The following is a 14,977-nucleotide window of genomic DNA, read 5'->3' as shown; positions in this document are numbered from 1 at the left end:
GGGGGCAAGGTCATCCCTTTATTTCTTTCTTTCCTTCTTTCAGCAGCAGGCAGCTATTTTTTCAGTGGTAGCTAAACTGCACCATCGACTTAACATCACCATTTGCGAAACATATCTTCAAATACGTAAACACACTTACTCAATTACACAGCGGTCTCACTGAGGACATGACCTTCAATATTACAGTTCTTAATCCAATAACCACCGAAACAAGTACTAAATGCTCAAACTAATCCCATGGCGCCTTACAAAGCGACTGTCCGAGCACCGCCGGCAGACTGTCAAAGCCAGATAGCTGTCCATCTAAACAGCCGTCCACTCAGCCCCAGGACCAGAACGCTGAAGTGGGCTCTCCCTATACCTGCTCTCCAGCAATTGTCTAACGACATACAGTGCACAAATGGATTCCTGAATAGCGAAGATCTCTATCTCCCCCTTGCATCTCCAACAGGACATGTAAACAGTGTCTCCCCCAGTCAGCAAACCCGACGTCATTCACCCTTCGCGATAATTTCCACTCACGTATATAAAACCATATTCACTCCTGCCAAAACTCACTTAATAATAAAAAAGCATTCTCCCTTTCTAAGCATAGATGAGTATGCATTTATCTTCACCCATCTGATCTCTGCAATTTAAGTCGGAGAAAGACATATCTATTACCTTCTGCAACTTGTCTATAAACAGAATGATCTCAGTTAATACAACAGGACCTTGTTTTGACCATTCGCCGGAAATGCGCGCAATGTTGTTTGCCTCAAACTAGGGACAAGTACAACAGATCCTCAACACCCTATCACCTTTATCCTCTACCATCAAACAGTGAAAAAGTCACAAAGGCACCAATGCGATCCACCTCCAGCGCAGACAAACGGAATTCACAATATTCCCCCTGAATAACTCAGACTGCAACCATCCAAGAATTCCTAACAGCTCACCAAATCCAACACCTCAAACTACAAATGCCTATGTGAACAAGATCATATTAAATATACACACACGTTGCAGAGACCCCTTTAAAGTTTGGTCACCTATACTGTAAGCAAATGAGAAGCTGCCTCTGGCCCTTGTTCAAACAGTGTTTTCTAACACGCTTTTGCACACTGCCGAGCATTTCGTCTTTCTGCCGCGACTTCGAAGTCATTGTCTGATGCTAAACAGACATTAACACGGACTGATGCACGGTCTCTCACAGGAAACTATACCTTGCACCCTATAAATCATATTCTTACAGTCGATAGCATAACGCTGAATGATTTTAAATAAAGGACACCTACAACACAAGGAAAATAGAAGAGCCTGCTGGCGTTGTAGCCACTTCCCTCGAAAGTGATTGACCACCTCTACATTTAAACTCATATGTCGCAGAGACCAAATAGTTTATAACTCTGCATTCAATTTCTAGTGATTGGTCATTTTTGCACACAAGTACAGGATCACCGTTTTCGGTGCTAGCAACCCTGGAAGTTGCGGTCCATCAACCAAAATTTCTCCCCAAACTCAAGCAAGCATTGTCAGTCAATCAATATGTCGTACCCAATGCACAGATGCAATGGTTAAGACACCACCGATCTATTGTAATATTATCCATCACAGCTGATATCGCGAAAAATTTTACAGTAAGTCCAACAATGGCCAATCATGTGACAGCTTGTTTTCTTAATTTCAGTATCATAGCTAAACCATACATCCTCTACTATGCAAGTATCATTGCGACCATTCATAGATGACTGCTCAGCACGTCCATTCACACTTAATTCTCAAACACATAAAGACGATCAAATTATACCAGACAATGCTATACATATTTCTAAGACCTCGCGCATAGTACTCGATCAATCTCTCTGCATATGGCCGTCAGACAGCTATTGGCATTGACCTACCTACCCCGCAACATCGCTACCCAATTACTCCTCAACCGAGCAGCTGTATACAGCTACACTTCACCTCTCTTGACTGAATACAGCTTTCCTAGTCCTAATCCATCCAAGTGCACCACATTTCTCGAAATGTAACCAAGTCTTAGAGCCTAGCACACCATATCGATCTATAGATACAGATCTCAAAGTGCCTTAATTTAATAGCATACAGTTAAGAAGAACAAGGACGGAGCGATATTTATACACAACGTAGTTCGATAGATTTTTAAGCACCTCTCTCTCTCTCTCTCTCTCTCTCTCTCTCTCTCTCTCTCTCTCTCTCCTACCGGAACCTTCGATGCACCGATCATGGACTCTAGAACAATTCTTTACACATGATAGATTGGATGATTTGCTTAAAAGTGATGCCATGTGTTCCGATATAGGAGTCTCTAAACGGCGAGGCGAGATTTTTTTTATGTGGAAATTTATGCAATCTATAGATAGTGATATTCGACCGCTAGAGAAAACAGTTAAGAGCAGAAAAATAGGTACAAATCGAGCGCTGGTAGAATGTTGCGGCAATGGTAATAATATTTAATTGAAGGTGGAGGTGGTAAATATGGACCAGGCTTTGAATATTGGTGTGAGAGTCGTATGTGCTTGTTGCTCTGTATAAAAGTTTGAGTCTTTAATTGCGTTTGGTATTTCTGAGTGTGTGCAAAATTAATTTTACTGTTGAAAGTGCGAGAAAGATGAGTTGATTGGTGTTTAGATAAAGACTACGTTTGTAATTGGAAAAGAGGGGATGAGAATGGTAAATTGATTGATGGGCAGCCGGCCGGAGTGGACGAGCGGTTAAAGGCGCTACAATCTGGAACCGCACAACCGCTACGGTCGCAGGTTCGAATCCTACCTCGGGCATGGATGTGTGTGATGTCCTTAGGTTAGTTAGGTTTAAGTAGTTCTAAGTTCTAGGGGACTTATGACCACAGCAGTTGAGTCCCATAGTGCTCAGAGCCATTTGAACCATTTGATTGATGGGCGTGGTTTGTGGGGTGATATATGAGTGTCAAGATATGGTTGAGGACGGTTGCGTATGTTGATGTTGGGACGGGTATGAGGTTAGGTGCGGTGGGAGGTGTAAATTAGATCTTATTTTAAAAAAAGACATGTTGTAAAGCAAGAATAATATTGAGAAGGTTTTTAGATCGCTGGTCACGCGACGAGGCGAGAGCAGGGATGTGTAGTTATGTTTAGTTAAAGGGCCGTGTAATGTCGTGTGAGGAGCAATGCGCAGTGTGCTACAGTGTCATAGGAGGTAAAGACATGTGCTGCTATGGTGTGTCTAGCGTATGGAGGCTGCGCTTTGGAATTATGTTGCGTTGATATAAAGTTGACTTTCACCCGCGTTCGGTGGTCGCGGCTCGGGATCGCGGTCCTGGACAGATGTATGTGTGTGCTTTGACCGCTGACGAGCGCGTTGACCGCGCCAACTCGCGCTTGCGGAAGCCGAGCAGGGGCTGTGCGAGGTCTGAAATCAGGCGGATGGGTGACTTCACGATCCTGTGGGCAGGGTGCAGAGTGAGGGTACCCGCGCACGTCTGCTAAGTTATTTTGCGAGCGGATCTGCAGGCTCTGCTATGCGTTATTAAGATAGTTTACGAGTACTGAGCGTATCTACACATCTATGTGATGTATTATTTAGTAGCAGTTTTCTATAGTGTGTACTGAAATTATGAGTGGGTGCGTGTCTGTGGGCTGTGCAATATGGCCCAGGGCACATCTGGGATTGGTGTTTTGTGATAGCGTGATAGATATACAGCATGGTTAAATAAGTTGTTCGAAAAAAATAAATAGTGTTCTCAATGATTACACGCGCCTGCAGCGCAGATCAGAGTTATCGGTTTCCCGTCACCATCTCGGTTGCATGCGAGTAGTAAATGTTTTACCGGCCGCGTTAATCGTGTATGACGACAAGCTATGAGCTATTCTGCCAATAGACGTGAAGGCAGGTCCAGACCTGAGACGCCGGTGGTATACATGAGAAGAACAATGAAGCTTTGAAATGTGTCGGCTGTCACGAGCGCTCGGAAGCTGAACTTGGCCGGAGACTCTGGATTCCCCTTCCCCGCTGACCGCACTCGTGCGTGGCCTGCCTTGGAGCGTAATCTAAGGCGAATAGGCGATATGAATTTCTCCGGTGATAGGTGCGAATGCGACTGTGTTGAGGTCATGTTTGGGGTGGCGGGTAGGGGGGGGGGGGGACGAGCAGAGACTTTTGGTCGGTTTGGCAGCTGGTCGTGTGTGGGCGCTGCGTCTGTTGCACAATTTTGCGAGCGTGTCTGTGCACTGTGCGGTGCTTTATTTGGAGAGTTTAAGAGTACAGAGCTCATCTGCTGATATTGTGTACTGCATTATTTAATAGCTGTTTGCTATTGTGTGGTGAAATTAGGAGTTGTTTACGTGTTTGTGGCCTTTGTCAGATGACCACAGTCGGATCAGTGCGAGTGTTTTGTGACAAATATACTCCACTACTAAATAAAAGGGCTCGAAATAAATAGAGTGCAGCCCTTCCTTACTTCCCCGAGTAGCACAGTGCAGTCTGAGTTGTTTTTGCGCAATAACGGCAATCTGGTCAGAATGTGAGTGAGTAGACAAATAACTGGACAATTTTGTCTGTAGAGGAGTTACAGGTCTGGATTGGAATGAATATCTTGATGGGTGTGGTTGTGTTGCCAAGTGTAGTGCACTACTGGAGTTCAGAAACTGCCTTATGTCAGCCTTACATATCGAAACCTATGAGAAGTAAAAGTTTCAAAAAGATATGTCGCAAATAAGTAAAGTTCACTCGTTCTTCCTTCCATCAGCCTATGCACTGAAATTATTTCCGAAAATTAGCAGTTGTTTGGCTATTTGGAGGTAAATGTTTTGCATTATTTACGAGCGGTTCGCATGTCTGCAGGCTGTGCTTTGAGTCAGTTTTAGCTGTTTACAATTAGCAAGCATCTGTGTAGAACATTATAAATGAGTTGTGTAGGAGTGTTTTGCAGGTCTGTATGATGTGGGACATGTCGGTGTGATACATATACTCCATTCTTAAATAAAGTAAATTCGTTACTCGGTCCATGGACCTAATGCAGGGTGAGTCCATTTACCAGATACATGTAGGAAGAGGTTGAGCGCTGGTGGCTTAGTTTGAAACAATTTTCTTAGGTTGGTGGCGGAAGTGCAAGTGAGCTTTATTTACTGGCAGATTTCAAACTTGGCGCTGGTTCCTAGGAGGAGGAGGTGGCGGTCTGGTCCTCTAAAAGTAGTTGAAATTAGTGAGTTGAACACGTTTGCATACGTATATGAAATTGTAAATTGAATGATTTAATATAGTGGGGTGGCGATAGCGAATTAGCGAGCGTTCTCGTGACGAGCAAACGCGCTGTTATACGGTCATGGTGGATTCCACTGTCGGTCAAACTGGAGCGAAACGTATCCTTTGCCCGGCACGCGGTCGACAGGTTCCATCGTGTCCGGCGTTAAGTGCTCATGGGCGCGGAAAGATGTTTACGTAGTCGGACTCTGAGGCTAGCGCGGCTGACCGTTTGTGGCGGGACCCTAAAGGCGCCGCTCACCGCCGCCTACCTGGCGCGCTGGCCGTGGGGGTGTGCGGTGGTCGCTTGACGTCAGCCGGCCAGGGAGCTGCCTATGGAGCGGGCTCAGCCGGCCGCGCGTACGTCAGCTGCGCTCTGGAGTTTTGCTGTGTGAGCATGGAGAAGTCAGTTGGGACACACCTGCATGACCGTAATGTCTGAAATAAAGAGTCATTTTCCAGGTATTTACAGAAGGCTATGTCCGTCGCGTGTATGGAGGGTGTGTGACGTAAGCGGGGCGGCGGCGCATCGATTGTACAGTTATTACGCGCGTGTGCAAGAGCGAGTCAATTAGAGGTCGTTCTAGTGCGGTCCAAACGTGCTGTTATATAGTCATGGCGGATTCCACTGTCGAACAAACTTTGCCGCCAAAAGTGTAGCACTGCGTTCTCGCTTGCACAGGGACACGTGGTGACCTACGTCTCGCGACCCGCTGGTCGCGATGCTGATTGGCTGACAGTTAAATTCATGACGTCATATACAGTAGCCAATCAGAAGCATAGGTGACATCTGAGCGAATGCAACATCTTTCTACACACATTCTCGTATTCACAGTTGATGAGCGAATATCCTTACACCTTGTGAGAGTGAGTTATTTCGTTGGAATGGCTGGAACTGTTGCTTGTTATGTATGTGATAGAGAATATTCAGCAAGGAAGCATTTGAATGTTCATTTGAGAAATGTGCATAAAATTCAGCCAGGTGAAGAAGGTACGATAAAGTGCTCAAAAAGTGACTGTAGCTTTAAATGCAATTTCTTGGCTAAGTTGCGCCTACATGTGGAGCAGGAGCACATGGTTGAGATGGTAAAAGAAATTAGTGAATTTCAAACGAAGGACGGTAAGTAAAGTGTACACTGCCTACTTAAATTAATATCGCCCATTATTATTACATACTTGCCTGACCCGTGGCCATTAGATCTTGTTTTTGTTGGTCAATAGAACATGTGTTTATTTGAAAGCGTGAAAAGACGCATTTCACATTAACTGTAAACTTACTGTCTGCTACATTAAGTATAAGTTAAATTGTTGCAAATTTAAATGATTAAAATCACACCAGTAATTCGTGAGGGTATCTTAACAGTGCACGTTTTTTTTACTACTGCTGTGTACTTTGCACTTTTTGAATCTGAATGCAATTGTCTTTCATTTATGCTTTTGTTTTAGACTTTATGAAGTGGAAGTCTGAGGAGGAGAGAAAAACAAAAAGTAGTTTTGTCTCTAGTTATGGCACTAAGCGTTTAAAGGATGGCACTGCAAAAACCACCTTTGTATGCCACAGAAGTGGCACATTTTCTTCGAAGTCAGGTGGCAAAAGGTTGTGTAAGTCCCAGGGCACTTGCAAGATGGGAAACCATTGCGTTGCTGCCATAGAGCTTCACGAAGAAGAAAGTGGAATCTGTAGTGTCATTTACTACAGAACACATTTCGGCCACGACCAGAACATTGCTTTTCTGCATCTCAGTGGTTCTGATAGAGAAGCCATCGCTGGTGAGTATTACCTTGATTGTAGAATTTTGCTGGCCTTTCAGTGATCACCAAGTAAATATGGTGTGAAAGTTTCAGAATCCATTGCCAGGCTTGCTGTTAGTTATATGTAGTTGACTTTTATTATTTTTGCAGTGAAGGAGCATTGTTTTTTTTCTGCTGCGAAATTAATATTGTTATGAATATGTGATCTGGAGTAAAAGGTGTGAATATATCGATTGGCAGTTCATATGAATACAATTTGTGATGTTAGCTTGAAAGCAGTTGTAAAAGACCAGATGTGATCCATATTGACCACAATATTGGTGACTGTAATGCCATGTACTTAGGTGTGTGTGAGAGCAGGTGTAATGCATTACAGTAATACAAGTGTGGAAATAAGTTCTGAAATACTTGTGTTGCCCTGTGTTATTGCTTGCATCATAGTAGTCTATTTAAGAATAGATCATTAATGTATCTAATAGACTAAAGGCAGTACATTTATTGTTTCTTGTCCAGCATGTTAAACATGGTGGATCAGGGCATTTGTAACTACAATAATGGATTTGAGACTAGACAAAAACACCAGTTACAATTCTGACATGTACTTGTAGACCTCGTAACCATTTGGAAATAGCCTTGGTAGCTGAAACTGGGAAATATCACATTGCTTTAATCAGGCCTGTTTATTCTCCCATCCCCAGTGTGTTAATAGCATCTTCAGTATTGTTGGAAGGCCTGACTCGACATGACCTTCATAACATTAAGAGAGACTTCGCCATTGGTGATGATCAACAGCATAACATTGATGAAGTCAGTGTTGGTATGTGGTTGGAGAAAATGAAAGACTGTGTTCTCCTCTATAAGAAAGAAGGCGAGGCCAGGGAAGATTTTGATAGGACTGACTCGGTGATAGTGTTAATGACTGACTACCAGAAGCAGTTATTACAGAGATTTGGACAAAATATTGTATGTGTAGACTCAACACATTGTACAAATGTTTACAAACTGTTGGTGACCACATTGTTAGTGGTAGACGATTTTGGTTCAGGTATGCCTGTAGCATTCTGTGTTTCAAATCGGGAGACTACTTCCATAATGACTCATTTCTTTAGTGCTGTGAAAGAGAGAGCTGGCATCATAAAAACGTCTGTATTCATGTCCGACGACACTAATACTTTCCGTAGTGCATGGTCACGAGTCATGGGACCTGCAGAAAATAATCTACTGTGTGCTTGGCACATAGACCGCAGCTGGCGGAATAATTTGAAGAAAGTACATGGCAACTGAGAAAAGAAAGCACTTGTGTACAAAGCTCTTCGTACATTGCTTGAAGAAGCGGACATAGACAATTTTAATGAGCTGCTGGAATCGTGCGTCGGGCAGCTTCAAGCAGATGAAGGTACAAGAGACTTTGGTGTATATTTCTCGTCAAATTACTTATTCCGGCCTCAGCAGTGGGCATACTGTCACCGTCGCAATCTGGGTATAAATACAAATATGTACCTTGAAGCAATGCATAGAGTTTTAAAATATTGTTATTTAGAGGGAAAAACAAACAATAGACTTGACAGACTACTTGTTGTGTTGATGAAATTGGTGCGTGACAAACTGTGTGCTCGAATGGTTAAATTGTATAAGGGTGGCCATTCATATAGAATAAATCTTATTGAGGCTCGTCATAAAGCTTCATGTAGTATTAAGGAGAATGACATTACAGTCAATACTGATGGTACAAAGTTTCATGTGAAATCCCAAACACATTGTGGTGTAACACATACTGTGATTTTAAATAACATTGAATGTAAATTGGAGTGCAAGTTGAAGTGCTCCAAATGTAATATATGTTTACATGCTTTCAGTTGTTCTTGTGCGGACAGTTTAATTCATTTGAACATATGCAAGCACATTCATGCAGTGTCAATGACGTATGCATTACATTCAAGTGCCACATTTACACCAAGTGAAGCAACGGTGACAGAAGAGGCTTCTGCCATTTTGTGTTCACTGCAAACAAATACTGATGATCACGAGAACACATCTCTGGCCCAAGAACTAGTGTCCACATATCAAATTTTGATTAACCGTGTCGGTTCAGGTAAAGTGTCCACAGAAATCCTGAAGTCACTACAGAAGGATGCAGCTCATTCGCTGTCACTTTTTCAATCAGACTGCAGGGAAGCTTCACGACCCCCCAGCAACGAGAAGGTAAAAGTGCAACGAAGACATGGTAAATGTAACAAACAGCCAAAGGGCAGTTTGAAGAAACCAACTCTTGCTGAAAAAGAAAATATTGTTTCAGCACTGAGGCAGCCTGAAAGTGAAATATTAAATGTTCATGTAGATTCTGACCATAATTACTGTCGGTACTAAGTTTTAGATGTGTATGTGTTTCTGTACATTCCATGGTTTGTAGGCCTACTGGGGAAACTCGCCATGTAAAACGAAGAGTAACGCATTGTGCTTGGTACCCCTGTTGGTGATGTGGAAACCCAAGTGATATTAATAAAGAAAATAAAAACGTTTGCAGTGTTCTTTTTCAATTGATACCTTTATCCTTTTATTTGCACGTGCAATTAAAACATTTATTTGAAATACTACTTGATTACATTAAAATGAATTGCTGTGTAACTAGAGTAGAAAATTGACGTCTGCAGAGCTTGTGTGGCATGAATTTGAAGCCCCTTATCACATGATGTACTGAAGTCTGTTGTAACAATACATTGCATAAAAATTAAAAAGATATTTTTCACTTCTGAATCACATTTCAATTTGGTTCATTATGAAGAGTTCAACAGAATAAAATTCAGTGCACTTAAGCTAAGTATCTGATGCTCCCTTATATTTATTTAAAGGCTCTGAATGTAGCAACTTCCTGAAAATTTTTGTCTGTGCATTCCTACAGTAATTGACCAAGGAAATTGGTGGTAAATAATTTCAGTGTTCAGTCTGAGGAAACAAGGTGCAATTACTGAGCAGGGTGGTGCGGTTAGTATGATTTACAGAATACTGAGAATTGTAAAGACAAGTGGGACACTATTTTCTTTACTACAATTAATCATTTCCTTTTCAGTATCATTCCAAGCTGCTTTAGAATTATTTTTAGAGTTTGTAGTCTCATGTGCTTTACATGTAGCAATTATATTTTTAGATTTATATACCTTTGTCTTCAGTACCTTTTGAGATTCATCTTCCAGAATAGGAGTTTTTATGTAGATTGATAATGTGCAATGCTTGGTTGGCAGAATTTACCAACCAGTAGATAGCAAAGAGGAAAACTTTAAACTATTTTGGTGTCATTCGCCCAATTTTTATTGGTACAGAAGATGCTGTAACTGATTCTTTCTAGTCAGCACAGCAGTTGTTATAAGTTGCCCTTTAAGAGACTTTACATTAATGTAGAGAAAAATTTTATCATTACTGCATGAAGGTAATACTATTTTCATGGATATTAATTGTGCGCTTTCTTTCACTGAATATTCTTTACAAGTTGTCAGTGGCTTTTTTTTAATAGACAATAAATGTGTCTGAGCTGCAGTAACTGTACTTACAGTAAAGATGTTTCACCTGTTTTTTGTTCACACTTCACTGATGAGAACACCTCATTCCTGTTATTGCAGTTTTAGAACATTTTTCAGAGTGAAAGTTGAATTTGCTATGCTGGTCACTTTCTTCCTTTTTTTAGCTACACGTATTTCTCAACATATGTTTCAAATGTAAGAATTTTACTTCAAAATGGACACTACGTTGCTAGGATATTGAGAGCAATAGAAGTAATAATTGATTCTGAGACACCAGAGATTGTGTGAAAGTGGACTGGAAGAAAATGTAATCAAGATGTACAACGTTCTTCTATTTGTAAGGTATGTGACCATTCGGACTTTCCATGGAAATGCTTTAATTGCTAAAAACTTTATGGGTTTTGAGTCATCAGATAATTGTGGCAAATTTACAATAAAGACAAATTATGAAAGCTAATACATAATAATTATGAGGCAAAAGTAACATCAGGAATGAAAATACATACTGGGTACAAGTACCTACAACACGCTTAGGCAGGTTCATATGAGTTAGCAATACAAGAAAAACACACCGTCTCGTACGCAATTGCCGGTAGACAACATTTGGAACAGAAGGTATTATCTGGGAGCTTCATGTCGGACTGAAGACAGCAGACTTGAGGATTGTATTGTTTTTAACTTGCACCAGATGGCATTGATGTCAAAGATTGAGACAAACCAAGACATAGCTTTTATAATACACAAAACAATGTAAATATTCCAGCCACATTTTTGGATACAAGAGACTTGCAATGTTTCAGTGGACAGGGACATAAGGGAGGCAGAGTTGCTATATATTTAAACAGAAAGGTAAAGGATACCACTTTGTGGACAGACAGTAACATACAGAAATTGTCTTGAAGCAGTGGCTATACAGGGAAAGGAAGAAGAGCTTAATACTAGGGCAGTACTGATCTCCAAGTTGTCAGGTAAGACATTTTCTCAAGTAACTGCATGTACTACTAGAAAAGGATACCAGAGAATTCCCTTAAATAATAGTAGTAGGTGATAGTATAAAAACACTGGAAGACAGTTCTCATTCAAGAGACTTATATGATCTAATCAGCCCAAATAGTCAAAGTTCTGCACATGTTCAAAATTGAAATCGTCTGCTAATAATCTATCCAAGTTATTATTTTCCTTCCTGGTGAAATTCATGTACTTAGTCTTTGTTTCATTTACAGAAAGGCCTCTAGGTCCTGTCGCTTCTTTCATCTCACATATTGTCCTCTCTAGTGATACCTTTCTTCTACTAATAATTGTTAGATCATTGGCATAAGCACATATCTGAGTCGACTTTGTGCCTATGTAACCAGATATCTGAAGCTTCTGCGTGGCTGCTTCAAGTCAGATTGAAAAGCATTGTAGAGAGTGCGTCCCCTTGTCTGACACCTTTACTAATGCTAAACCAATTGGTCAGTTCTCCATCCACTCGCACTGCAGCCTTGGAACCAGCCAATATTGCTTGAATGAGTGAGACATACTTCGATGGTATACCAAGTAGCAGCAAATCATTTAACATTTGTGCTCCATTTAGACTATCAAAGGCCTGCTTGAAGTCTACACAGAGGTTATGAAGCTCAATGTTATACTCATACGTATTTACCTAAACACAAATATCTGGTCTGTTGTTGATCTATTAGCCTGAAATCTGTACTGATACTCCCCCAAAATATCTTTTGAATATGGTACTAACCTGTTGTAGATAATACTAGAGAAGATCTGATAGGTTACATTCAGCAAGGTAATTCCACGGTAATTTGAACAGCAGGTCTTGTCTCCCTTCTTATGTATTGGTTGGATTACACCTAAGGTCCATTCTTCGGGCATTCTTTTCTGATTCCATTTCAACTTAATAAGTTTGTGGATTCGCTTATGAAGACCAGTTCCCCCGTTTTTAACAGTTCTGCAATTATTTCATTGGTTCTTGGTGCTTTATAATTTTTTAAACAATGCTCTACCTTCCGTACTTCCTCTAATGTTGGTTCCTCTATTTCTGGATCTACGGTATAATAGAGTGGCTGCCCATTCCTGGTAGGATTGACCTCCAAAATTCCCTTTTATTATTCTCTCCATCTATCCAAAACATCTTGTTTATCTGTCAGCTAATTTCCCTCTTTGTCCTTACAAGCTGTTATTTTTGGTCTATGTTCTCGAGTTCCTTTTTTGTAGTATTTTATGCTTTCATTCCCTTTGTACTGCTCTTCCATCTCTTGATGGCTTCCCTTTTTCTCCTCCTGCATACCCTTGCTGCCTCTATTCTCTTTTCATTATATAATGCCTGATTTGATCTAGTATTCTGCTGAAAGCATTTCAGCCTTACTTCCTTTTTCTGTTCCACTGCCTGTCTACTGACATTGTTTGTCGTGGAAGCTATGGTTCGCATAGTTAAAAATGGACCGTTGGTTAAAAAGTGGTTCATTAAAACGAGAAAAGTCTACAGATGAAGAGGAAGATAATGCATCTGATGTTCAAGCAAGTAATTGAGTGACTCGAACCGAAGTTGTCAGTGTCCATTGAACCTAAATTGTCGGCGTCCCTTGAACCTAACCCTTCCAAGATCAGTGTTAAGCTTACTGGAAAAATTACAAAATATAACTCTGATTACTGGAAAATCGGTTTTACTTTCACTTGACCTCAGCCTAAACCTCAATGTGTAATTTGCTATGAAAGCCTTTCGAATGAATGTATGAAACCAGCAAATCTCTGGTGCCATCTTGAAACAAAGCATGCAGAGTACAAAAGTAAGTCATTAGATTTTTTCAAAAATAAATAAAGAGAGTTGAAAATATCTCGTAAAACAATTACCAAACACTGTGGTGCAAATATAAATGAAAATGCAACCCTTGCGTCTTACGAGGTGGCTCAGCTTGTTGCTAAATGTGGGAAAAACCACACAATTGCTGAGGAACTTATACTGCCATCAGCAATAATACTTTGCAAGAGAATGTTAGGTGATGCAGCTGCTAAGATAACAGGAACTGTCCCATTCTCAAATAATACTGTTCAAAGACAAATTACTGAAATGGCAGTTAACGTGGAAGAAACATTGCTGGCTAGACTTTGTATGAGTGACATGTATGCTCTACATTTGTATGAAAGCACAGACATATTAAAAAAAAAACATAATGTTGGTTTTCGCATGATTCTTATGGGAGGGCCAAGTTTTTGAAGATTTCCTTTTTTCATGCGAACTACTGCATACAACAGCAGGCAATATATTTACTGCATTAAATAATTATCTCAATGAACGTGATGACACCTGGAAAAAATGTGTAGGCTTGCCGACGGATGGGGCAAAGTCAATGGCTGGCAAAAAAACAGGACTTCTAGCTCATATCAAAGCAGTAGCCCCCGAGGTGAAATGGACTTACTGTTGTATCCATCGTGAAGGCTTAGTAGCCAAAAGATTGTCTGAACCTTTGCAAAAGATACTTAACGAAGTAGTTCAAATCATCAACTACATTAAAACTCGACATCTGCAATCCAAGGAAAAATGTAGACATGTTCAAAGTTGAGGATAAGATTAGTGCTATGGTCAAAAAGCATCAGATCTGGACATCAAGGATAGAAAACGAGTCACTAACTAACTTTTCTACTTTAAAACAATTCTTGGAGTCATCAGAGGAGAGTTTGCCTGACCAGATCAAGATCAATGTAGCCGAGCATCTACGCAGCCTAGCCACCATTTTTAGAGAGTATTCCCCTGAACCTGACCCTGACGACAGATGGATTCAAAATCCCTTCAGCTGTGAAGAAATAGACAAAATCCAAGGCCTCACTGAAGAAGAGCAAGATCAACTTGTGGATCTGTCAAGCTGTGGTATGATGATAAACATTTTCATTGGTGATAAAATTACAGACTTCTGGGCAACAGCACGCAAGGACTACAAGAAACTTGGAGATAAGGCAATGAAAAAGATCCTTCCATTTGCCACCACATATTGGTGTGAGCAAGCATTTTCTTCCATGTGGTTCATGAAAAACAAAATATAGGAATCGGCTCGACGTGCGGTCAGATTTCAGAGTGAAAGTTTCAAGTTTGGAACCTAATATTTCAGAAATAATGGACTCAGAGGTCAGATTGAACTCACCTCATTAAGAACTGAAAATTAAAACTAATTGTATACTGATGGAGTACTCTGTTGTAACTGTATTTTTTCAAATAAATAATACCTTGGATGAAATTAGTGTTTTCTTATTTTTCACACATGTCTACTCAATGCAATCTCAAGTGTAGTACACTTGAAAGACCAATACACTCAGTTTAAATATTTTCCTGTCATTTTCAGTTCATACTCAATTTTTTTAAGGACTTTGTTATGCTAAACACCCAGATTTGAAGGCAAAGATTTTGAGCAATAATCAAAAATTTAACAATAACGATGACGGCTAAATTGAAAAAGTTTTAAGCTCAATATTTTTTCAATAATGAATATGTCAATGTT

The 14,977-nt window shown here is 40.5% G+C and overlaps 2 protein-coding genes across 2 annotated transcripts; both read left to right on the top strand.

The window, feature by feature from the left end:
* Window positions 1-6,021: 6,021 nt before the first annotated feature.
* Window positions 6,022-8,854, top strand: LOC124556346. The gene is made up of 6 exons (XM_047130313.1): window positions 6,022-6,343; window positions 6,670-6,993; window positions 7,216-7,270; window positions 7,584-8,251; window positions 8,306-8,773; window positions 8,832-8,854. Exons 1-6 carry the CDS (start codon window positions 6,022-6,024, stop codon window positions 8,852-8,854), a joined length of 1,860 nt encoding a protein of 619 aa, XP_046986269.1.
* Window positions 8,855-14,033: 5,179 nt separating this feature from the next.
* Window positions 14,034-14,525, top strand: LOC124556345 (zinc finger BED domain-containing protein 5-like). The gene has a single exon (XM_047130312.1). It carries the CDS (start codon window positions 14,034-14,036, stop codon window positions 14,523-14,525), a length of 492 nt encoding a protein of 163 aa, XP_046986268.1.
* The last annotated feature ends 452 nt before the right edge of the window (window positions 14,526-14,977 follow it).

The sequence above is a fragment of the Schistocerca americana genome, chromosome X, assembly GCF_021461395.2.
Source record: "Schistocerca americana isolate TAMUIC-IGC-003095 chromosome X, iqSchAmer2.1, whole genome shotgun sequence".
Lineage (NCBI taxonomy): Eukaryota > Metazoa > Arthropoda > Insecta > Orthoptera > Acrididae > Schistocerca > Schistocerca americana.
Note: the sequence above shows the minus strand (reverse complement) of the source record. Positions and strands in the feature narration are given on the sequence as shown.

What these genes read in the sequence shown, in the direction of transcription:
- LOC124556346 (XM_047130313.1), top strand. Translation starts at nt 6,022, where the DNA reads ATGCAACATCTTTCTACACACATTCTCGTATTCACAGTTGATGAGCGA. An exon ending in TGAATTTCAAACGAAGGACG is followed by an intron (nt 6,344 to 6,669) that starts GTAAGTAAAGTG and finishes CTTTTGTTTTAG; the next exon opens with ACTTTATGAAGTGGAAGTCT. An exon ending in GATTTTAAATAACATTGAAT is followed by an intron (nt 8,774 to 8,831) that starts GTAAATTGGAGT and finishes ACATGCTTTCAG; the next exon opens with TTGTTCTTGTGCGGACAGTT.
- LOC124556345 (XM_047130312.1), top strand. Translation starts at nt 14,034, where the DNA reads ATGTTCAAAGTTGAGGATAAGATTAGTGCTATGGTCAAAAAGCATCAG.